Genomic DNA, 21817 nt, shown 5'->3' with positions numbered 1-21817 from the left:
TTTTCCCCCCTGTTATAGAATTGTGTTAAAAATTTGTGGCTTAGAATTCATAACCTATTATCCCAATTTTAGATGAGTTTGCCGGAGAGTCGCTTTGGCGGAGTGGTTAACGCGGTGCCCTGCTAAGGCATTGTCCTTTGGACGCGCAGGTTCGAATCCTGCAGGCGACGATTTTTTCTTAGTACAATAATTTTTTATCCACAATTGAATTTTTTTCCTTTCAAATTACGTGGCCCAGTTGGTATATGATGTGTTTTTTTTTGCACCCGATGCTAATTCTACTTGTTATTTGCATCCTCAATATGCGACAAGAAATATGCTCTATATCTTTGATACAACCAAATTAACTCATTCATTCCATTCAACACTATACCAGCTCATTTCATATTTGCCCGAGACCCCGACATGTATTCAAAACTACTGAGGATAAAAGAAGCGGAAATTTTAACTTCTTTCTAGTTATACTCTATTGATAGCACTGGGTGCTTCCAAATATAAACAGATATATAAATCATTTATAAGATGTCCGGATTTAAAATATAGCCAGAAACTCCAAGAGAAGATAAACAGGATTGGGATATATATATGTATTTGTATGTAGTAAGATGATATAGATAGTAAAGGATATAGTAATTGTATATAGGGGATAAAGTAAAATAAAAAGGGGTAGGAGAGCATAAGAGAGCGGGAAAGGGGGATTATATATATTTATATATAGGTGAAAAAAGGATGCTAATAGGGAGAGAGGTTGTTTAAATTCTTTCCAACCATACAAGAAGCAAACGACTAGTAAATGGTTTAGGATCGCGTTCGAGTTTCGCGCGCGCCTTACCCATGATCTCATCGGTGAGTTGCTGAATCATTATCTGGGCAGAAGGGTGCATCATCATCGGCCCCATCACGCCCGCCTGCATCATCCCATGTACAAGAGCATTCGTTATCATGGGCCTTGCATATTCCACAAGAACCTCAACGTATTCTTTGGCACTAATGCTATTTTGTTGGAACGCTATTGAAAAATAAGCAATGGATAAATAAAACTAAGCCCTCGTGAATATTGGATAAAAAAGGAATAAAAAAAAAGGAACAAGCAAAGGACAATAGATTACCTTCCCAAGCAGGATGCACCACCGCATCGCTTTTGATTTCGCGAATTCTGAATTTACCCACGGCATCCACTGCCTCTCGCACCTCAGCCTCTGACCGTGAGTAACCGGGTACGACCATCTGATGTTTTACATGATTTGGGATCTTGCCGCTCTCAACTAACTCCAAGACAGCCTCCTCCATCCGCAGCATGACGCTTTCGCCACGTTCTCCACCCTCAGCCCCAACGGAGAGGATCAGTTGGCCACCAGCACGAAATTCGTCCGCTCGCGCATTCAAAAAGTCCACTAGTTCTTTGCGTGCCGCCGCTCTCCACGCGTTGCGTTCTTGCGAAGAGGCCAGCGGGGAATGAACAACAAGAGCACGTTCGAGAGGTGGCGGGTTGTGAACCATCGCCAGCAGAAGGAGGCAAAAACCATAGTCGACAGAAAGTGGCGGCAGGCACGGCTCAAAAAGGGAGCGACCAATAGCAGCAGGAAAAATGTTTTTCTTGATAGCTGGGGGTTCGGGATGTTGTTGCTGATGTGGATGTTGTTGTTGCTGGGAGTGGGGCCGAAGTTCGAACATATAGCTGACGGCGGGGCTGTGCAAAGTACCAAAGAGAGGTCCAAACTCGTTCATGGGGAGATCAGCATGGTAAACCATAAAATTAGGAAGAGTATTCGTGGAGCGGTTCTCAATAGCACGCACTACGGCAGCTACCGGTGGCATACTGATTATGATGCGGCAGCAAATTGGTAAGAGACGGGAAATAAAATACTATATAATAAATTTACCTGTGGAAACCTCCATTACATCCATAGTCAACCACAACATATGGCACCTGGGCAGCAGTGTGCAAAGGTACTTCTTTGGCTACTCGCAAATCCTATAAATCAGGCTATAAACCCATCCACTCTCCAAAAAAGTGAATTACCGGCTTTGCTTAATATAGGCACGAAGCATTGCATTGTCCGCCGTTGCATCTGGCCTACGTACTCTTGGCCGGGAAGATTCCTAGGTGCGCGCTCTTGGTCGTGGAGGGACATGTTCGCCATTTGAGGATTCATGTTGGAATTATAGACTGAGAAGTTTCCGACAGAAAACGCGCAAGGACAAGAATAAATGCGCGGAGGCGTTAAAGAGAGAGAGGGAACAAGAAGTGGCGCAGTACCTACCCTGCTCCAAAGGTGTTTACCTATTCGTGAGAAGGCTAAAGAAACTTTTTTTTTTTGATTTCCAACACTTGAAACTACACCATCACGCAGGACATTCTATCATAATGACGGATATTAATGCGGTTGCAAAATCCTTCACGGATTTTTACTACCAAAGTTTTGATTCAAATCGCGAACAATTGCGCGGACTTTACGTGTGTTACTTTTTATTTCATTTCCATTTTCAATCACTCGATACTAATAGGATAATTTACCATTTTTATCGCTGACTTATAGAAAGATGTGTCCATGCTTACATTTGAGGGTGCTCAGTTCCAAGGGCAGGCTAACATCATGGAAAAACTCCTGGTGAGATTAGCAAATCGCACATATTCGCCTCACGTCACTTATGTTCTTTTGTCGCTTTGCCAATTAGAATCTCCCTTTTCAAAAGGTAGCCCATCGTATTTCCACAGTTGATGCACAGCCTGCCAATCCCCAGATGAATGCGTTGCTTGTCACCGTATCCGGCCAGCTGCTCATCGATGAGGAGCAGAACCCCCAGCAGTTCTCTCAGACTTTCCAGCTCATCTCTGAGGGTGGCTCTTACTTTGTCTATAACGACATTTTCCGATTGATTTATGGTTAATTTGCACTGCTCTATTGCCTAGTAAAAGTTTTTTGTCGTGGTTCATCTTTTTTTACCCTAAATTTTTCTTAAAGTTATCTTTTTTTTTTTTTTAATAAAACGGGGCATTTTTCCTGTTTTTCTCGAAATCCCACCCATTTGTTTCCCTTAATGTTCGTTTGTGGTATGTGGCCTCGACTTATTTAGTGTCTTTGGTTATGAGCAGTTACTCGTTTTCTTGTTAGAAAAGAAAATTAGATGGCCCTCGATTGCAGGCAAGCACTAGGTTGAACACGGTGGGTGGTTAAGAGAGCTTTCAGACAGAATTTCAGGTGAGGATTCCCAGGAACTAAAACGGTTTTTTGTCTGTTGGTTTCAACTTGCTTTTTCCGACTTTAGAACGTGCTTTACTCGTTCCTCCTATTAAACTCTATTGATCCATGCTTTAACTACCCTCATTATCCCACGACGATTCTCTTTTTACCTATACAATATCCGATATCAGCTGCTTATGGCGCATCACCATCCTCATCATCATCCCTATTCAAACCATCCGTCTTATCATTCATCACTTGCATTCCCTTTGTCCAATAATGTTGTGGGTGTTCACTACAAGATGAACAAAAAAGTAGGAGAGGGATCATTTGGTATAATCTATGATGGTAAGCAATCTCTGAAATATCTTCATACACTCTCCCAGTGTGGTTGCTCTTCCTCTCCATATCCTTGAGTGAGCATATTAAATCTCAACCTTTGTATGCACTCCTACTCTATAGGTGTGAATCTCCTCAACAATCAACCCGTAGCCATTAAGCTAGAGCCGAGAAAGTGTGAAGTCCCACAGCTACACTCTGAATACCGCGCATATAAAATCCTTGCTGGCTGCAGTACGCATTCTCCGTAGTTTTTTTGTATACTAGGTCATTTTCTTACACTCTCTTCACGCCTTTCTCATTGTAGTTGGAATCCCCAATGTATATTATTTTGGCCAAGAGGGATTGAATAACATTTTGGTAGAAGATCTCCTGGGACCCAGTCTTGAAGATCTTTTTGACGCCTGTGGCCGCAAGTTCAGCGTCAAGACGGTGGTGATGCTCGGGAAGCAAATGATCACCCGGCTACAAACCATCCACGAGAAAAACCTCATTTACCGAGATATCAAGCCGGACAATTTTCTAGTTGGACGGCCGGGCAAGTACAGTGATACGGTTTTTATTGTGGATTTTGGGATGGCGAAACACTATCGCGATCCCCGCACACATCAACACATCCCATATCGAGAAAAGAAGAGCCTGAGTGGCACGGCTCGGTATATGAGCATCAACATGCATCTAGGACGAGGTGAGTGACGAACATTTTTACCCTCCCCCCTTCGAGACGATACTTATATCCCTTTGTAATCACGCTAGAACAATCCCGGCGAGATGATTTGGAGTCGCTAGGCCATGTCTTTATGTATTTCCTTAGAGGGTCACTTCCATGGCAGGGTCTCAAAGCGCAAACAAACAAGCAAAAGTACGAGAAAATCGGGGAGCGCAAGCAGCTAACCCCAATCAAGGAGCTTTGTGCGGGATTCCCAGGTTTGAAATACCATCTCTCATCTCGGAGTACCCTCCTTCACTTCGCTTCCGACTAACCTGTTTTCCACTCAACTTCATCACTCTAGAAGAATTTGCAGTATATATGAGCTATGTGCGGAAGCTTGGCTTTGAAGAAACACCCGACTATGATTTTTTGCGGGACTTATTGTCCAAAGCGGCGGCTCGAGCAGGTGTGGTAGAGGACGGGGTATACGATTGGTATTGCATAAAGGAAGATAAGCGAGAGATTTATAACGGCAGGAGATGGGAGGTAAGTTCTCCGGAGACTGGGACATCTCTTATCCATTTATTCTAGCCAACGCCATCGTCCCAACTTGTCTCTGTTCATTATCAATAGGGTCAGCAGCGTGTCCGAGCACATTATTCACAACCGGGGTCACGACCTCCTCGCCCAATTGAATATCAAAAGGGCCATTTCCATAAGGAGTTCAAACGGCCGAACAGAGGATTTTTGCAGAAACTAATACGATTCTTCATTTGCAGTAAGTATTCGCGACTTAACGTGACCCAACCCAGTTGGATATAGGGACTGACGGTATTCTCTCCATCTCAGACTAGCGTCCATGCGCTTTCTCGAGGCATGCTTCGACTCTCCCCCCCCCCCCTTCCCTCCCCCTTATATCCTCCAGGCTTTGTTTCAGCTGGCTATTTATTATAAATTTATTTGATGTTGGCCTTGTTTTTCCTACTGGATTCCGAATTTTCGTGTTCTTTCCCTACTTGCTGGGGAAATGGGAGAGCTAATAGTCGCATTTGGCTTTTCTACCTCTATATAAAGTGCATACAAACATACATATAAATATGTATGTGTGTGTGTATGTATACGTATGCGTACGTGAATGCATTTTATTTTAGTTTACACACCTTTAATCCCCTATATCTCATTATATATCCTTTTGGTCTTCTCCTGTCTCTCCTTTCCCCAGCTGAAATAAATATTGACTGTGGCTTCATTTCCAGACTAGGCCAGCATTGAATCCCTCCATGGAGCTTTCTAAAAATGTATCTTTATTGAAAAACCTCTTATTTTATTAATGCCAGTGTCACTTTAGCGTCAAAATCACCCAGGAAATGGTCTCTCTCAGCACAAAATGTGATAAAAAAAAATACAAAAAGTAGTGTACAAGAAAGGATAGGTTGGGGAAAGCAATAATCTCAGATACAAAATACTACCTTCAGCCTTGCCAATATCCACCGCCTCTTCCTAGTTAGCCTGCTTCACATTTGTAAACTGTCTTGATTACTTATGTACCATTGTATCCTCCTAGTGTAAGCTAGAAAAAGTTCCGTCTTCTTCTCCATGCGCATAACGAGTCTCTGCAAATCCAGAGGCGATGCTTATTTTGTATTTGTTTTGAAAGATAACAAATAACTGGGCTTGATGTGTATAAGCCATATGTATATTCCGCCTTCGCATTTCGCTCATGCCTGCAAGCATGCTTATTACCTTTTCCCGTGGCTACGTCATATGTTGTAGGTTTGGACCTGTGTGGACACTGATCGTGCTCAGATACGGATTGGGCTGATTGTAACCTAAGGGGGGCTATTGGGCATCCAGAGAAGGAATGTCCAATAATTCAGGAGCCAGTCCTTCCGTACAGAACTGCCGGTGGAGCGAGTTTGTTTGGCATTGACGCAGGAGCGCGTTTTTCTCCGATAGAGACAAATGCGTTCAAAGGCCGTTGCTCTTTTCTGGCCCAGCACCGTCTGCCCGATGTCGATTGTTTTAGCCTTATTTTTGCATCAGTCTCTTCTAGATCTCTGCCTTAGCCCCACAATGCCAACGAGGCCAGCTTCATCGACCTCCACTCTCAGGATGGACTACGCAAGATGTCTTAAAAGCGCTTTTCCCTGTGCCTCTTTTGCCAGAAGCGATTTCTCAATCGGAACTTGCGTAAGAACGGGCGCGCCATTTTCCTGAAAAATTGGGCGAAGCCCAACTCGTGCACAGTCCGTGCTTCAGATAGAATAAGAGCAGTACAAAACGGGGAAATTAAACGGTTAAAAAAATCAGGAAACCTAGTCTGACGAAAATGCGATTCAGAAGATTCTCGCAACCTTGTTCAAAGGAGAAAGAGAGGGAGCATAGTTTAGCGTGAGTCGTGTGATAAGCGGGCCCTCTTATCTATAGTTCAAGGTCCTGATATTGCTTCGCTCTTTATTCTGATTTCTCAAGCTTATTTCTCCCCTCCCCCCTCGCCCCCTCCTCTCCTCCTTCTCTTCAACCTTCTTTCCCTGCACCTCATTTTGAACCCATGTCTGGTTCCCACAATCACGCTCAATACCATCAGCTCAATCTCCAGCATCCAGTGCACGTTCAACGACCACATGGCCCGCGCGTTGCCCACCAGGCCTCGCTGACCTCATCCCCCTCCGCGGCTGGTCCCCCTCAGTGCACGCCTGACTTTCAAAATCAGCGCAGGCTCTTCTGGAGTCACTCTGCAACGTGTATTTGCCGCGGAAGCGGCATAGGGTGCCATTGCCGCGAAGTGTGCAGCTGCTAAAAACGAGTCCCCGCCCATCAATATCACCGTTGAAGTCAGCTGAAGCGTCTATTGGAATCACGCTTGTGGGCTGGAACTGCCTATTCGTTTTATATCCTGTTCCATATATCTCTTGGTTGGCTATTTTTTAATACTGTTCAATGGCGCAGCACAAATCTACGTTTCCTCTATAATCAAGTGAAAATAAAAAATATGCTCTCGATATACCCAACTAAAAATATTAATAATGCTCAAGACGTTGGCATTGCATAGAACAGTGCCACCATGGCGAATACTAAAATGTCGCCTGTACTCGTCAGTGCCTAAAGGAGGTCATTAATCGACCCAAGGTTTTCGTTAACATGCCTTATATACCCAACTATTGAACCTCGGGGCACTGAATTCTCATTCTCATTTCGAACAGATTTCTCGACGGCCAAAACTCGCAACATCGGGATTATTGCCCACATAGATGCAGGGAAAACCACCACCACTGAGCGTATGCTCTTTTATTCCGGATTTTCTCGCAAAATCGGTTCCGTTGACGATGGCGACACCATCATGGATTACCTTAAAGCGGAGCGCGAGCGAGGGATTACAATAACGGCAGCCACCATCACATTTCCCTGGAAAGCTCATCGAATCAATCTTATCGATACCCCGGGGCATGTTGATTTCACCGTGGAGGTCGAGAGGAGCGTACGGGTGCTGGACGGCGCAGTGACTATTCTGGATGCCGTAGCGGGGGTGGAGGCACAAACGGAAACCGTTTGGAAGCAGGCTGAGCGATACCGTGTGCCGAGGATTGTGTTTGTGAACAAGATGGACCGAGAGGGCGCGGCTTATGGAAAGGCGGTCAAGGAGATTGCCGGAAAACTGAGGGCAAGGCCTCTCGTTTGTCAGCTGCCGCTGTGGGGTGAGGAGGGCGGCCAAAAGTTTAGTGGCGTGATAGATGTCGTCAAGATGGAGCAGGTGGAGTGGGAGGATGCTCGTGGGAGCGGCATGAAGCGTACTCCGTTGGACGCAGGGTCCAACCCAGAGGCTTCCAGAGCTCGCATTGCCCTGGTGGAGGCGCTGGCCGAGTTGGACGAGCAAATTGTCGAGGTCTTTCTTGCCAACGGCGACCATCTTGCCGTTCCGGCAGAAGACATTCAAGCAGCTCTACGCCGCGTCACCCTGGCGAACAAGGCAGTGCCTGTTTTGTGTGGCGCCTCCTTTAGGAACATTGGCGTGCAACCCTTGATGGATGCGGTGGTGGATTACCTGCCCTCTCCTCTGGACCGACCTGCACCGGTAGCAACCTTGTCCGATGGGAAAAAGATCTCCATCCCACTTAAGGAGAACGATCCACTGGTGGCGCTGGCTTTCAAGGTAACCCATGACGCGCGAAGAGGCTCCATGGTGTTTGTACGCGTCTATTCTGGTAAATTTGGATTATCTTGCATTGTCTTTATTTCCTCTGGGATGGTTGGGCTAATCCGTATCGTTTCGCCAAAAGGACAACTGGATAATCGCATGATGCTTCTCAATGCCACCACCAAGACTAAGGAGCGTGCAACCAAATTGCTGCAGATGTATGCGGACCAGGTGGAAGAGATCCCCACCATCTCGGCTGGCAACATCGGGGTGATTCTCGGGACACGTGATACGCGAACCGGGGATACCCTCGTGCGATCGAATGATCCACGAAAGGGCCTACGGCTGGACAGCATTGATATTCCAGCCCCCGTATTCATGTGTGCGGTTGAGCCCGCCTCGGTGTCGGAGGAGAGGTCTCTCAAGGAAGCACTAGCAAACTTACAGCGGGAAGATCCCTCGTTGCATGTGAGGGTGGATCCCGAGTCTGGCCAGACTCTGCTGAGTGGAATGGGAGAATTGCATCTCGAGATCGTAAAGGAGCGGCTCCGGGAGATGAAGGTCAATGCGGAGATAGGACCGATGCGCATTTCCTATCGAGAGACCGCCAAATGCGAGGGGACGGCCACGGGCCTTTACGATCGCGACATTGCTGGGAAGAGAGCGCGCGCGCAGGTTGCAGTCCATGTCAAGCCACTGCCAGAGGGGGATAGAGGCGAGCCGAACGAGGGTGGAAATCGGGTCCGAATTGAGATGGATACCGAAGTGCTTGGAGGTGACACGGCCGCCGCAGACTCCGGTGAGAATGAGGAGGCCCCCAGGGCCTCCATGTCCTCCTCGGCCCATCTCTCGGCGGAGGAGCTCCACTCTGCTCTCCACGCCGGCGTCTTGGCCTCCATCTCTCGCGGAATCCTCCTCGGATATCCTCTGACCGGCCTTGACATTCACGTCCACGGTCTCAAGCTCTTTGGGCCAGAGTCCACTGTGGGCGCGGTGTCGGCAAGTGCCGGGAAGGCTCTATCGGATGCGGTACGGGCTGGCTCTCCTGTGCTGCTAGAGCCGGTCATGGACGTGTTGGTGGAGGTCGGGGAGGAGCATCTTGGCGCAGTGGTTGGCGATATGGTGGGCGTCCGGGGTGGACACATTCTTGGTCTCGACAACGACGAGGAACAGTCGGAGGGTGAAGGTGCCGCAGCGACGGGCGAGCTCTACCTGCCGCCCGACCCGCTAGGAGTATCGGTGCATTCCGCAGACGGGATGGGACAGCGGGGCCGGCGAATCGTGCGGGCGCGCGTGCCGCTTAGTGCGATGGTTGGGTACTCTTCCGTGCTGCGCTCGCTGACGGGCGGAGCGGGAACGTTCAGTATGCAAGTGGGCGGATACGAAATGATGGGCGCTGAGCGGGAGAAAGCGCTGCGCAACGAACTGATAGGGCTGTGAGCAAGCTAATTAAAGCGCCCGGAATTCCAAACCCATGCTAAATGAATCGAAATAAACAGTGTGTATTTCAGACCGACCCCATTGCTTGGAGGGGGGGAATCTATCGGTAATATGTCGAGGCAAGGGGAGGGCCTCTTTGGGCAACGGAGTTCGGGTTGGCTAATTTGTACTTAGCAATAAAGCTGAAACATGGAGCTATTACGAAGTGTCATCGAGAACAAACCCGACTGACAATCTTTTACCTGGAAGCCGATCGCCGGCTTATTCGTGACGAAACAAAATCGGTTTGTGTCTCCTCCAAAACTTCAGGTCCCGACTTTTTTTTGTTTATTCATTGAATACGCCCAATTTGCCGCCGCTGTGCACCTTTTTTTTCCCCTCTTTTTTTCTCTCCTTTGCTCAGCGGCTTTTACATTTTTAAATTAATGTTTCTCATTATTGAATGACTCCATTAGCCCTATTTAGCTACTGCATTCCTCACAAGTTTTAGCATTTTTTTTTGACGCACTTTATTTCATTTGCTTGACTCCACTCTTCCCGCTTTTTCTTCTTCTTCTTCTTCTTCTTCTTCTTTCTATTTTAACCTACCTTCTCTTTACGCTTGGGAAATGGACGACCAAGAGCAGCAGCTCGCTTCCAAACTAGCCGGCACCTACCTGTCTAGCGCAGACCAAAGGGAGGAGGAACATAGGAAGCCGCTCGAGGAGAAGGAATTCATGAATCAGAGAGCCAGGCATAATGGAGTGAGCCATTCCAACGAAGACGATTCTGGAACAGACTATAAAAAAGCGCAAGAGGATCAAGAGCTTGCCTTCGAGAACGAAATGAGCGGCAGCAGCTCTAATGAATTCCACGAATCGCCCTTATCGGAACGCCCCGGCGGCCCTGGATCGCTGCTCAACATGAGAGCATTAGTCACAACGAAGGAAGCCGGCGCCATTATCGGCAAGAACGGGCAGAATGTCGCCCACTTGCGGGAGGCCACAGGGGTTAAGGCGGGAGTGTCGAAAGTGGTGCAAGGAGTACCCGATAGGGTATTGTCTGTGCAGGGCACACTGGACGGCGTATCGCAGGTGAGTGTGTTTGTTTTTGGGGCATCCTCTCGAGAAGCGAATTCCCTCAGGCCATTCTCTGGGCTGGGGGAGAGGGAGCTCCACCTGGTTCTCGATCAGATTGCTCACCATGGGCTTGCGCAATTTTGCTATCTTGTTAGGCTTACGGGTACATAGCACAGACCCTCCTTGAGCTTCCCGTCAACCCGCGCGCTGGCGTCAAAGGCCCTTTGATCACCATTCGCCTGCTCATTTCGCACAACTTGATGGGCACCATCATTGGACGGCAAGGAGCCAAGATCAAGCACATCCAAGATGTGTCTGGGGCCCGAATGGTTGCATCCAAGGAAATGCTGCCGCAGTCGACGGAGCGAGTTGTTGAGGTGCAGGCCGGCACGCCCGATGCGGTTCGAGTGGCCGTATTGGAGATTGGCCGATGCCTTTTGGAGGACTGGGAGCGCGGTGCGGGAACCATCCTCTACAATCCAGCAGTGAGACTCTCGATCTCGGGGCAAGGAAGTCTTGGGGCAACCGGAGGCATGGGAGGGGCCGTTGGCGGGATGAGCGGCGCAGCGGCGGGCGGACTTAGTGGATGGCCTCGTGATCCATTCAACACCCCCCCTCCGCCCTCGGCGCTCTCCGCTCACCATCACCTCGACACCGCTGGCTATGACGCCGGATCCTACCGCGGGCGCTGGTCTATATCAGGACCGGCTGTCGCTGACCCAATCGCCCCCCACCCCTCCTCCCCGTTCTACGACCCCACCCAGGCCCTCACCGCACAGGCGCAACCGCAGCAACAACAGCCCCCGATGATGCATCCCAAGCAGCCCTCTCACACCTACCCCCCGCCTTCGGCACTACGCACGCAGAACGTGTTCGTCCCATTAGATATGGTCGGATGCATCATCGGTAAGGGGGGGAGTAAGATCTCCGAAATCCGCAGACTCTCCGGGTCTCGCATTTCAATTGCGCCCGTGCAGCAGGAAAACGGCGCAGGCGACCGTCTCTTTACCATCCAAGGCACCGCCGAGTCGAACGAAAAGGCGCTTTTTCTCCTCTATAATCAGCTGGAAATGGAAAAGGAGCGGCGAATGAGTTTGTCGGGACACCACTCGCTGGAAGAGTGATCATACACGAAACTGGACTTTATCTTTGTTGGATGGATGAGTTGATTGATTGGTTGTTTGTTTGTTTTTGTGTGCTATTAATATTAATTGGAGATCTTGTATATGTGTGATTTTGAGAACTTCTCCCCATCTTTCCTCTTCTCTTTCTCCCCCTCCCTCTCTCCCCCCCTTCATCCCCCCCTCCCTCTTCTTTCTTGTCAATTTACTTTTCCTGCCCTTGTGAATTTCTTCTTTTTTGTAAGGGGGGAGAGGCGGGAGCAAGCCAGCCTATTTTATGTTTTTCTATAATCTCGGGGCAACCTCCCTAACCTTGTCTGTCCATGAATGTTAATCGACATATAATAAAATATAACTAAATACACATTAGAGTTCCTCTAACGCCTTATCTAGCATTAAGTAGGTTCAAATCGAAATCGACAGGCTCTGCTCAATAGAGTCATGCGCCTTGCGAATATACCAGAGAATAATGTTTCGTATGAAAAAATCTTGATATCGCGGGCCAAGATTGGTGAATTAAAGCGGATCAAAAATATAAATATACTGCTTGAGGCTGCTTTGACACAGTAGCTTATAAGCTTAACTCTTTCCGCGCTCTAGTTTTTTCACACTCCCTCCAAAGGTGAGATAAACGATTTCAGAGCCGGTGAAATTGTGACTGCCCAATTCGGTGTTGTGACTTGGATTTTGTTTACATAATTCTGCACTTTCATATTTTATTTTTTCTATTCCAGCATCTTCGGGGTGATAGAATACTTCAAATCACATGGGTAGACGAGCAAAAAACAAACAAGCCGATCCAGTGGCCTTTCCCACTGAACAGAAGCCTTCCAAAGCTGCTGCAGGAAAGAAAAAGAGAAAGATCGAGGAGGCTGGCAAGACAATCACAAAGAAAGCCAAGGTCGCAAATGGGAAGGAGTAAGGGCACATTCATTCTTGGCAATTACATCCATGGAGGACGATTAACATTTTTTTTTTGCTTTAGAAAATCTAAGAAGAACAAACTCGATGATGCGCCAGTAAAAAGTTCATTGGATGAGTATGATTCGGACGAGGATGTATTTGAGGATGCTGTAGACGAGTTTGTTGGAAGCGATGAGGAGACGGAGGATAAGGATTCAAAGTTTCTATTTAACGATGACGAGGATGAAGAGGAGGATATGGATGCGTTGCCAACAAAAGACGATTATGAAGATGATTTCGTTGCTGATGATAGCGAAGATTCCGACGACAGTGAGGTAAATTTCCTTTCCCAAATGATGCTTGCAACTTACACGTGCTTATCATTCTTTCAATGTAGATGGGGGATCTTGAGGCCAAATCGCGCAAACTGGATGCTCGCAAGGAGCGGGACGCCGCACTTGCTGATGAGGAGCTAAAAACCAATATTGTGGAGGTTGACAAGCACATCTTACCAAGTGGGCAGGAGATTGAACGAGACCGTGCAATGGCGCCCGACTTGCAAATTATCCATACCCGAATCCAAGAGATTGTGCGGGTGTTGAACAATTTTAATGAGTTGCGAGAGCCGGGGCGGTCAAGGACGGACTATGTAGATCAGCTCATTAAAGATATGGCATTATACTATGGATATACTGAGTATCTGCTTGAGAAACTTTTCCACCTGTTCACGGCCTCAGAGGTGAGTCTTCTAAATGCCTAGCTTTGGATTATCGTGGGAAAATCAACCCCCCAAAATTGAATTGATAATGTAGGCAATTGAATTTTTCGAAGCAAACGAGGTACCTCGCCCCGTCACTATTCGTACCAACACCCTTAAGACCCGTCGGCGTGATCTTGCTCAGGCTCTTATCAACCGTGGCGTCAATCTTGAGCCCGCAGGCAAGTGGACCAAGGTTGGTCTCCAAGTGTTCGATTCGCAGGTCCCAATTGGTGCTACTCCGGAATACCTCGCTGGTCACTACATGCTGCAGGCCGCATCCTCGTTTCTGCCCGTGATGGCCCTGGCCCCCCAGGAAAATGAGCGCGTTCTTGACATGGCCTCCGCCCCCGGAGGTAAGACAACTTACATGGCGGCGCTGATGAAGAACACGGGTATGGTATTTGCCAACGATGCCAACAAGGATCGTCTTAAGTCGCTCGTCGCAAACATCCACAGAATGGGGGTGAAAAATGCCACAGTGTGCAACTATGATGGTCGTGAGTTCCCCTCGGTCATCGGTGGGTTTGATCGAGTGTTACTGGATGCTCCCTGCAGTGGAACAGGAGTCATTTCCAAAGATCAGTCTGTAAAAGTGAATAAGGTAATTTTGGCCACTTCTCCCTCTATGCCGAACTCTTTCGCTCGAATCGCATCCCTATTGAAATCTCACTTATTTCAATTGCGTTTGTTAGACTGAAAAAGATTTCATGATGCTCTCTCATCTCCAAAAGCAACTTATCCTCTCTGCCATCGACTCAGTTGACGCTTCCTCGAAAACCGGGGGATACATCGTCTACTCCACATGTTCCGTTACCGTGGAGGAAAATGAAGCGGTGGTCAACTATGCTCTCACCAAACGGCCCAATGTCAAGCTCGTGCCAACAGGACTCGATTTCGGTAGAGAAGGATTTACCAAGTTCCGAGGCAAAGTTTTCCATCCTACCGTTAAGCTGACACGTCGGTTCTACCCGCATGTGCACAACATGGATGGATTCTTTGTTGCAAAATTCAAGAAGATGTCGAATACCCTACCGAAGAAGGAGGAAAAAGGTTCGAAATCGAGGGTTGCAGACAAGCCGGAAGAGGCCGAAGAGGAGAAAATCGAATTTAACGAGGAGGAGGATCAGAAGCTTATTGAAGGTGAGTTGTTTATTGCTCATTCAATCTACAGCCAGAATGTGTCTAAGTTGGCTTTTCTCTCTTTTTCTTCCCTCCTCTGAACAGAAACGAAGGTGAAACTGCTGAAGAAGAAAGGTATCAAGGTGTCGAAGGGAGGAAAAAGTGGAAACCAAAAGGGCAAGGGCGGGAAAAATTGATTGATTTTTTGTACAGATTATTTTTTTATTACTATTAGATAACAATAAAGATATTTACCATCCTATTTTCGCCTCTTTTAATTCAGTAACTTTATCCGATTTCTCCTCATTCTACTGGATTATCATTTTACGGCCATTCTTTATGAAAAAATGGTTCAATAAAACAAAGTGATAATCAACTTCGTAGAGCCTGAAAGTAACCTGTTGCTTCTTTTCTACAAATAGGTTTAGAATCGATTGCTAAATTAGTATTCGATTCATTCCAATAGGCGAGTATTCGGATTTCCCGATTTGAATCTTATGTTTAATGTAAAAATTTCCCATTTTGAAAGTGGAGGAACACACACCATCATTTCCGTTCATTTCCCCTTCTTCATTTTTATAAAACAAATGCAGCCATGTCATCGCAGGCAAATTATAATACAGAAAGATATACGGCAGATGCCACCTCGCAACATGCAAGCTTAAACTCCTGTACTTATATACCGGCCTCGAAGCCACTCCCGCCCCCTCCCTCGCACGGTCTCTCCGGGCCTTCATATCCATCCTGTAACGATAGCAAACAAGCTCATAATGCAGCTGCCACTCCTGAGATACAACATCATCTTCTCACCCCATATGATTCCTCGAAGCTCTATTCCGCCCCTCTTGCTCCATCAAATCAAGTCAATTCTGATCTATCTTCAACATCAGAAAAAACAACTCTATACCAAGATGATAAGCCATGGGACCCAATTCCCGCTATGCTGTCTCGCTGGTTTCCTCGTTTCTATCGTTCTAAACATAGTCAAATCATTCTCACTCTCTTGGGACTGCTTTTGTTTCTTGCCAATACACTTATTATCCTCGGGGCGCTAGGTTACTTTACAGGAGAATGGGTTCCGCAAGACTTTGGATATCCTGGGTTTCCTATGAGTGGTGAAGGGGACGGAACATATTACGACCCTGGGGTTGGACTGACAGCTTGCGAGCAAAATTGGACGTCCTCGGATTTCGTTGCCGCTCTGGTAGGTTACTTTGTTTGGGCTCCACGCAACACTTTATTGGAAGATTGATTAACAATAACATGACTTGGATGGATAGAATAAGCCTGATTTTGGTACATTTATTAATCCACTTTCTTCTCCCGCGTGCAACCAGTGTATCATCATTACCGGACCCAAGGGAAGCGTAAAAGTAAAAATCGTAGACATCGTAAGTTTTTACTCTCCATCTTGGTACCATATCATTTGAAAGTCTTCCTATTAACATTGTGGTTCATTTTCCCATTTTTAGTGTCCCACTTGCAAGGTAATATAAACAAACAGGATTATTCCTTTTTCTTTTATTCGTATACCAGCTTTATATTGAAAATTATTCTTATTTTTAGCACGGTGACATCGATATGACGCCAGCGGCGTTTGATAGAATCGGTGATCTTAATGCTGGGAGAATTCGCATTCAATGGCAAGGCTGTTAATTTATCTCCTTTCATTACGTTAGCTTCTTGTAATCATTTGTTCTCATCACTATTTATACTCTTGCATCCCTTCTCTACGATTAATTATCTCTATATAACGTTGTTTAATGTTTTTTATTATTTTGTCAAGCAAAAATAAAAAGCAAATTTCAATAATTTCTACATATCATACACAAAGATAGCGCTCATCATGTGGCATTCTTCTGAAAATAATCGGTCGTTTTCCTCCCTCTTTCTTTCCATTCCCGCACCAATGCTCTGAACCCGGGCACGAGCATTGTGATATTCTCCCGCCACCACTGTCGATTATATTCCATATGCCGTTGGTAGGAACGATCAAGGAAATCTTTGTAAAAACGAGAGAGATCCTCCGAGGTGACCTCCCCTTTGCTCTCTTTAACTATAAGAAACGTCGAATAAGTCGACTCAAATCAGATATACGCTTCTTCAAAACCTTACCTTGGGCCTTGAATGATTCTAGCTGCGATTCAAAGAGCGCATTATTCTCTGCCCAAAAGCCATGGTTGAAGCGATCGACTCTTTCACGTTGCAATCTCCATTCCTTTTCCTAATCAAAATTGAAAAAAAAGGCAAGTTCTAGAACAAGTAAAGAGCACAATCAGCGGGAAGGTAATTTTACTTCTGGTAATTCATTTTCGGGGGTGAAATATCTTACAGGGCGAAGGTTAGAGGAAGGGTCGGGAGTGCCAACGAGTTGTGAACTCGCACGAATTGCAATGCATGAATTACCTATTAAAAAGGAATACATTTGACAACATGACATGCTGTTACATTCTTATATATGGGGCAGCATCTTACCTTTTGACCTCGCTTGTAAACAGCTCCTTAATATAATCCTTAACATTATTGTTATTTGAATGCAATTAGCAATATCCTTGACTGTCAATACTGCCTAAAATTTAGATCATATTAGATGACGTCACAATTGACCCCTGGTCTTCGACTTAAAATCAAAACACCTGCTCACTCATCTCTTGACGATCTCGGATTCTTTCATCACAATTCTCGGAAAGTCAACTTAGAAAAATGGCACTCCACAAGTGGTCAACTCCTTTCTGGCGCCCCATGGCACCTTTCGTTGCCTCTGGTGCGGTCGTGTTTTATCTTGTATCCAAGATCCAAGGCAAGATGGTTCAGAGTAAGTTTTTATTCTTACATGCGATTGCATTCACTAGTAGACATTAGAAGATATCTTGAAATCGATTAATTATATTAAATGAATGAGCATATGATTGATTTTTGATTTTTGCTTTATTTCAATACAGTCGAAGAGTACAAGAATGACCCCCGTAACCCTGCTGGTAATTTATAATCTTTTTTTTTTTACCAGTTCTACTGAGATTTCACGACTAATGAATATAATTTTTTTTTATTAATTTACATGAATTTAGCTCTCGCCAACAAGGGTCACTAGAAGCTGTTCCCCCATTCTCCATTATCTATTTTAATAAAAATTGTAGACATCTACTTTTTTTTTCAATTTATTCTTCTCCTCTTTAAACTTATTTAGCATAGAGGTGTGTCCGTCAAGAGGGAACGTCCATGGATATAGAGTGCAGTCTCTATCAGAGCGAAGTATAATTGGATCAAAGCTTTACATATTAAAGTGTTATGCATGCACATATCTCTTTTTTTCCGACCTCTTTACTTGTAAAAATTCAGCTTCGCTTAACTGCTCTTTGATCATTCCATGGGAATGCTCGCGGGACCACTTCTTTCGTGAGTGTTTTCATCCCAATATGGCGCCATGTTAAGGCTGCTTCTCCCCATGGTTATATTTAATTAATTAATCGAATCGGAAGAATTGCTTAACGTTGTGCTGTGCCACGATCTTTTATTGGTCTTCAGAGTCAAAGAGAGCGGAATCACTCCTTTCAAAGGTGATAATAGTCCTTGACGACAGCAATTCATATAAAATCCTTTGCAATCGCTCTCCTAGTTTTCGTTCTCATTCCCCACTAAATACGAAGGCTCTCTTACAGTGAAGATGTCGCAGACAGAACAAGCTGCCCTTCTACTGAAGAAGCAACTCAAAGGTAATGTATATGCGTCCATGCGTGTATGTGGATATATATATATATGCTCATTTTCACAAGCTTGTCTCTGGAACTTGTGAAGCAAGTACTGGAGATTTCACTTGACTTTTCCGCAAAAATTAACTGAATGATCACAACATCTCTGGCTAATCACCCTATCGATACTATTAGATCTGAAAAAGAATCCCGTGGAAGGATTTTCTGCTGGTTTAGTCGATGACAACGATGTTTTCGAGGTAAGTGGTCTGAGATTTTTATAGTGCCTAGAGAATCCTGATTGGTCAATGGTTGGTTAATAATCATCCCGATTAATCTCATTTTGTCCATTGTTTATAGTGGGAGGTTATGATTATTGGCCCTCCTGACACTCCATAGTAAGTATTTCCAGGAGTTTTTGTTTTTCTCAGAGTAAATGCTAGATCATCCAATCCATTTTGTATATGCTATTCAGTGAGGGAGGATTCTTCAAGGCCAAAATGAGCTTTCCCAAGGTAACTACAGATTGAGATTGAGCCATGGCATTTTAATTCATGGGTCTTTTTTGTTTAGACTTATCCTATGATGCCACCTAAACTAAGGTTTACAACACAAATTTGGCATCCAAATGTGTATCCGGACGGAGAAGTTTGCATTTCAATTCTCGTAATTTCACTCTGCTCAGTCCTTTTGAAGTCATGAGAAATAATTCTATTTTGCTGATTTATATTAATAGCATCCGCCTGGCGATGACAAGTGGGGGTACGAGCAGGCGAGTGAAAGATGGCTCCCCGTGCACACCGTCGAGACAATCCTCCTTAGCGTTATTTCGATGCTTTCGGGGCCAAACGACGAATCCCCCGCCAACGTAGAGGCTGCTGTACGTTGAATCAAATTTTGGATAGTATTTAGGAGACCATGGAACTAATTACGTGTCTTTTGGGGGATATACAGAAAGAATGGCGTGACAACTACCCTGCCTTCAAGAAGCGCGTGCAAAGACTTGCCCGAAAATCTCAGGAGGAGGCGTTCGATTGATAACACTGCATACTCAGGGTATTTTATGGACAATTTATCTTTCACTTTTGGAGCGTTTTTCTTTTTCTTCCTTCTTTCGTTCAATGGCGCCTCGCGTAGTATAAGATGGAAGTGTTGAATTGCCTTTTGAAATCCATTATTCTTTTTTTTTCTTTACCTTTTTTTTTATTATAAAAATTGTAGGATTCTTTTTTCTTTTCTTCATTAAACAAATTTGAAACTTGTGTCAAACAATATTCAGATCACGAGGCTCAACGGTATTCAAACGTTATCTTTATTCTAAGCTAGAAATACAACGAATGGCCGTCAAGGTCAGAAAGTTATAAACCTAAGCAATGATAAACCAAGGGAGAATTAGTATTACGCTTTTTATTTTCTGTCTAAGTGTGTAAATTAGGCTTCAGTAGGAACAATTGGTATTATAAATAGAAGTATCGTCATTGTTATGTTTCTGGTTCCCTTGGTGTCATCATTTTTAGACCATCTGTTATTCAGCCTGTTACATCTACTCACCATTAAAAGCCATTGTGTCTGACGCACACTTGAAAGAAAGAAAGTAAAGGAGGGGTAAACAATGTTGAAATCGTTAAATATGATTCCAGAATGTGGCTTAGCACACCAATTTCGGATACATAAATGTCCATTTGTGGGAATTCTAATCTTGTCGCGAATATCTGGCTATGAACAGCGGCGGAAGTATTATCGATTTTCCCTTAGAGATAATCCTTAACATCCTCTCCTATCTCCCACGAAATGATCTTCTTGAATGTGCATTAGTCCGTCGCACCTGGGCCAATGCCGCTTTGCAGTATTATATCTGGCAGCATGTAAGGTTCGAAAAAACCGAGATCTTGAACAAATGGTGGCAAGTAATTGAAGGGACCGAAAAAGCAAGAAGGAAAAGAAGTCTAGCAAATTGGCACTGGATGGCCGAAGTGCTCAGCGGCAGAGCCAGGGGTAGATCCCGAGACGATTGTGAATATGAATGGCATCCTTAGCAGTGAAGCCTGATCTTTAACCGATACTTTTAATTAGACAAGTCGCATTCCTTCTACTCTGTGACTCCATATGGACGATACGTTCGCTCGATAGATTTTTCATCTCTACTGAACAAATCACACATAACCGACAAATTTATTGCTTCCCTTCTAAATTATTGCCCGAATCTTATTAATCTTAATCTGCGCAATTGCTACGCCCTCACCGACTCCAGCCTGTATCTGATTCCCAAGCGCCTTCCAAATTTGCGACAGATCTGTCTAGACGGATTAGTGGAAGCGTCGGGTGAGGGAATAAAGCAGTTTGGAGAGTGTTTACGCCTTGAGGTGTGCAGCGTGCGGAACTGCATTCAGATTCGAGACGAGGACCTAAAGTACTTGGTCACGAGGCTCAAGGGGGTTAGAAAATGGTTTCTGAAACATTTAAAATGCTCAAAAATCGGATACATCATAGCCACGTTAGTCGATACGGTCGAAGAGCTTGATGTGGGATACACAAACGTCTCCGATGCAGAGCTCTCGGTTCTGGCGAGTCGATGCCCGAACATGACCACCTTGGATTTGTCCTTTTGCCACGTCACTGATTCTGGGATTGCCGCCATAGCCCAGGGGATGAAATCCCTAACCTCCCTAAATATTAGCAACTGTCGCTCGATCTCCTGTGACATCTTGCCCGTGCTGACCCAGCTGCCGTTGACATCTTTGCAGCTTGACTACAACTATTCCCTCAATGACTCGACTCTTTTTAAACTGGTCTCAAAATTACCCCAATTGCGCCGGCTCTCGCTAGCATATTGTAGCAGAATTACGGACGAGGGCTTCCACGCAATCCTGGACAAATGTAAAGAGCTGGAGACTTTGAGTGTAGAGTGCTGCCTATTGATATCCAAGAATGCGCTTTTGCTGCTACCCGAGAGGCTGACCAAGCTTCGAAAATTGGACGTATCCGGTCTTGGAACGGTGGACGATGAAGTGGTACAAGTTTTTGTTGAAAAAATCCCCAAGCTGCATCAGCTGTCGCTTCACTCCTGCTATAACTATAGCGGAAGCAGAGCCTTACAGCAAGTGCTGCCGGACTCGTGGTATAAGCGCAGTGAGGAGCTGATCTTGCAGATGGAAACAACGGGTGTTCATGGATTTTAACCCCCGACAAGCATTTCTTGTATCTCGTTTATTTTTTTGAATATGGGAGAGGTGAAAGAGAAGAATTACACTCGCGAGAAAAGAAAAAAAAAAAGAAAAGAAATATACCCAACTTTGAAAGGAAAAAAAAAAATAAAGATTGATAAGCAAAATAAGAAAACGAGTTAGAAATAGATAATAAAGAAAAATCAAGTATAAAAGGCAGAAATAAAAACTAGAGAATATAAAATAACTATG

The 21817-nt window shown here is 45.3% G+C and overlaps 12 protein-coding genes and 1 non-coding gene across 13 annotated transcripts; 11 read left to right on the top strand and 2 right to left on the bottom strand.

Annotated features, from left to right (window-relative positions):
* The first annotated feature begins 88 nt into the window (after positions 1–88).
* VTP21DRAFT_t273 lies at positions 89–170 on the top strand. The gene has a single exon. It is a non-coding gene; the product is annotated as a tRNA-Ser (tRNA).
* A 582-nt stretch (positions 171–752) lies between these two features.
* VTP21DRAFT_6374 (uncharacterized protein) lies at positions 753–2156 on the bottom strand (the record flags this gene model as incomplete). The annotated part of the gene is made up of 4 exons (XM_069396997.1): positions 753–1009; positions 1110–1819; positions 1884–1962; positions 2024–2156. 4 exons carry the CDS (start codon positions 2154–2156, stop codon positions 753–755), a joined length of 1179 nt encoding a protein of 392 aa, XP_069247259.1.
* Positions 2157–2368: 212 nt separating this feature from the next.
* VTP21DRAFT_6373 (uncharacterized protein) lies at positions 2369–2892 on the top strand (the record flags this gene model as incomplete). The annotated part of the gene is made up of 3 exons (XM_069396996.1): positions 2369–2458; positions 2541–2612; positions 2680–2892. The coding sequence occupies 3 exons, from the start codon at positions 2369–2371 to the stop codon at positions 2890–2892; spliced, it is 375 nt and encodes a 124-aa protein (XP_069247258.1).
* Positions 2893–3382: 490 nt separating this feature from the next.
* On the top strand, positions 3383–5030 carry VTP21DRAFT_6372 (uncharacterized protein; the record flags this gene model as incomplete). Its single annotated transcript, XM_069396995.1, has 7 exons — positions 3383–3533; positions 3648–3758; positions 3832–4212; positions 4281–4451; positions 4538–4722; positions 4810–4954; positions 5026–5030. The coding sequence occupies 7 exons, from the start codon at positions 3383–3385 to the stop codon at positions 5028–5030; spliced, it is 1149 nt and encodes a 382-aa protein (XP_069247257.1).
* Positions 5031–6727: 1697 nt separating this feature from the next.
* VTP21DRAFT_6371 (uncharacterized protein) lies at positions 6728–6976 on the top strand (the record flags this gene model as incomplete). The annotated part of the gene is made up of 1 exon (XM_069396994.1): positions 6728–6976. One exon carries the CDS (start codon positions 6728–6730, stop codon positions 6974–6976), a length of 249 nt encoding a protein of 82 aa, XP_069247256.1.
* A 226-nt stretch (positions 6977–7202) lies between these two features.
* Positions 7203–9751, top strand: VTP21DRAFT_6370 (uncharacterized protein; the record flags this gene model as incomplete). Its single annotated transcript, XM_069396993.1, has 3 exons — positions 7203–7287; positions 7380–8378; positions 8454–9751. The coding sequence occupies 3 exons, from the start codon at positions 7203–7205 to the stop codon at positions 9749–9751; spliced, it is 2382 nt and encodes a 793-aa protein (XP_069247255.1).
* A 608-nt stretch (positions 9752–10359) lies between these two features.
* On the top strand, positions 10360–11933 carry VTP21DRAFT_6369 (uncharacterized protein; the record flags this gene model as incomplete). The annotated part of the gene is made up of 2 exons (XM_069396991.1): positions 10360–10824; positions 10965–11933. 2 exons carry the CDS (start codon positions 10360–10362, stop codon positions 11931–11933), a joined length of 1434 nt encoding a protein of 477 aa, XP_069247254.1.
* Positions 11934–12696: 763 nt separating this feature from the next.
* On the top strand, positions 12697–14909 carry VTP21DRAFT_6368 (uncharacterized protein; the record flags this gene model as incomplete). Its single annotated transcript, XM_069396990.1, has 6 exons — positions 12697–12848; positions 12916–13168; positions 13231–13572; positions 13646–14194; positions 14286–14733; positions 14818–14909. The coding sequence occupies 6 exons, from the start codon at positions 12697–12699 to the stop codon at positions 14907–14909; spliced, it is 1836 nt and encodes a 611-aa protein (XP_069247253.1).
* Positions 14910–15307: 398 nt separating this feature from the next.
* Positions 15308–16368, top strand: VTP21DRAFT_6367 (uncharacterized protein; the record flags this gene model as incomplete). The annotated part of the gene is made up of 4 exons (XM_069396989.1): positions 15308–15916; positions 15993–16103; positions 16185–16199; positions 16279–16368. 4 exons carry the CDS (start codon positions 15308–15310, stop codon positions 16366–16368), a joined length of 825 nt encoding a protein of 274 aa, XP_069247252.1.
* A 188-nt stretch (positions 16369–16556) lies between these two features.
* On the bottom strand, positions 16557–17233 carry VTP21DRAFT_6366 (uncharacterized protein; the record flags this gene model as incomplete). Its single annotated transcript, XM_069396988.1, has 4 exons — positions 16557–16768; positions 16828–16936; positions 17009–17118; positions 17188–17233. 4 exons carry the CDS (start codon positions 17231–17233, stop codon positions 16557–16559), a joined length of 477 nt encoding a protein of 158 aa, XP_069247251.1.
* A 69-nt stretch (positions 17234–17302) lies between these two features.
* Positions 17303–17837, top strand: VTP21DRAFT_6365 (uncharacterized protein; the record flags this gene model as incomplete). The annotated part of the gene is made up of 3 exons (XM_069396987.1): positions 17303–17527; positions 17655–17690; positions 17781–17837. 3 exons carry the CDS (start codon positions 17303–17305, stop codon positions 17835–17837), a joined length of 318 nt encoding a protein of 105 aa, XP_069247250.1.
* A 539-nt stretch (positions 17838–18376) lies between these two features.
* VTP21DRAFT_6364 (uncharacterized protein) lies at positions 18377–19439 on the top strand (the record flags this gene model as incomplete). Its single annotated transcript, XM_069396986.1, has 7 exons — positions 18377–18425; positions 18597–18661; positions 18762–18799; positions 18877–18916; positions 18975–19067; positions 19138–19281; positions 19356–19439. 7 exons carry the CDS (start codon positions 18377–18379, stop codon positions 19437–19439), a joined length of 513 nt encoding a protein of 170 aa, XP_069247249.1.
* Positions 19440–20119: 680 nt separating this feature from the next.
* Positions 20120–21580, top strand: VTP21DRAFT_6363 (uncharacterized protein; the record flags this gene model as incomplete). Its single annotated transcript, XM_069396985.1, has 2 exons — positions 20120–20414; positions 20475–21580. The coding sequence occupies 2 exons, from the start codon at positions 20120–20122 to the stop codon at positions 21578–21580; spliced, it is 1401 nt and encodes a 466-aa protein (XP_069247248.1).
* Between the last annotated feature and the right edge of the window lie 237 nt (positions 21581–21817).

This window comes from Calcarisporiella thermophila (assembly GCF_041956535.1).
Source record: "Calcarisporiella thermophila strain CBS 279.70 unplaced genomic scaffold VTP21scaffold_26, whole genome shotgun sequence".
Classification (NCBI taxonomy): domain Eukaryota; kingdom Fungi; phylum Calcarisporiellomycota; class Calcarisporiellomycetes; order Calcarisporiellales; family Calcarisporiellaceae; genus Calcarisporiella; species Calcarisporiella thermophila.
The sequence above is the reverse complement of the archived record's forward strand: the minus strand, read 5'-3'. Positions and strand labels throughout refer to the sequence as shown.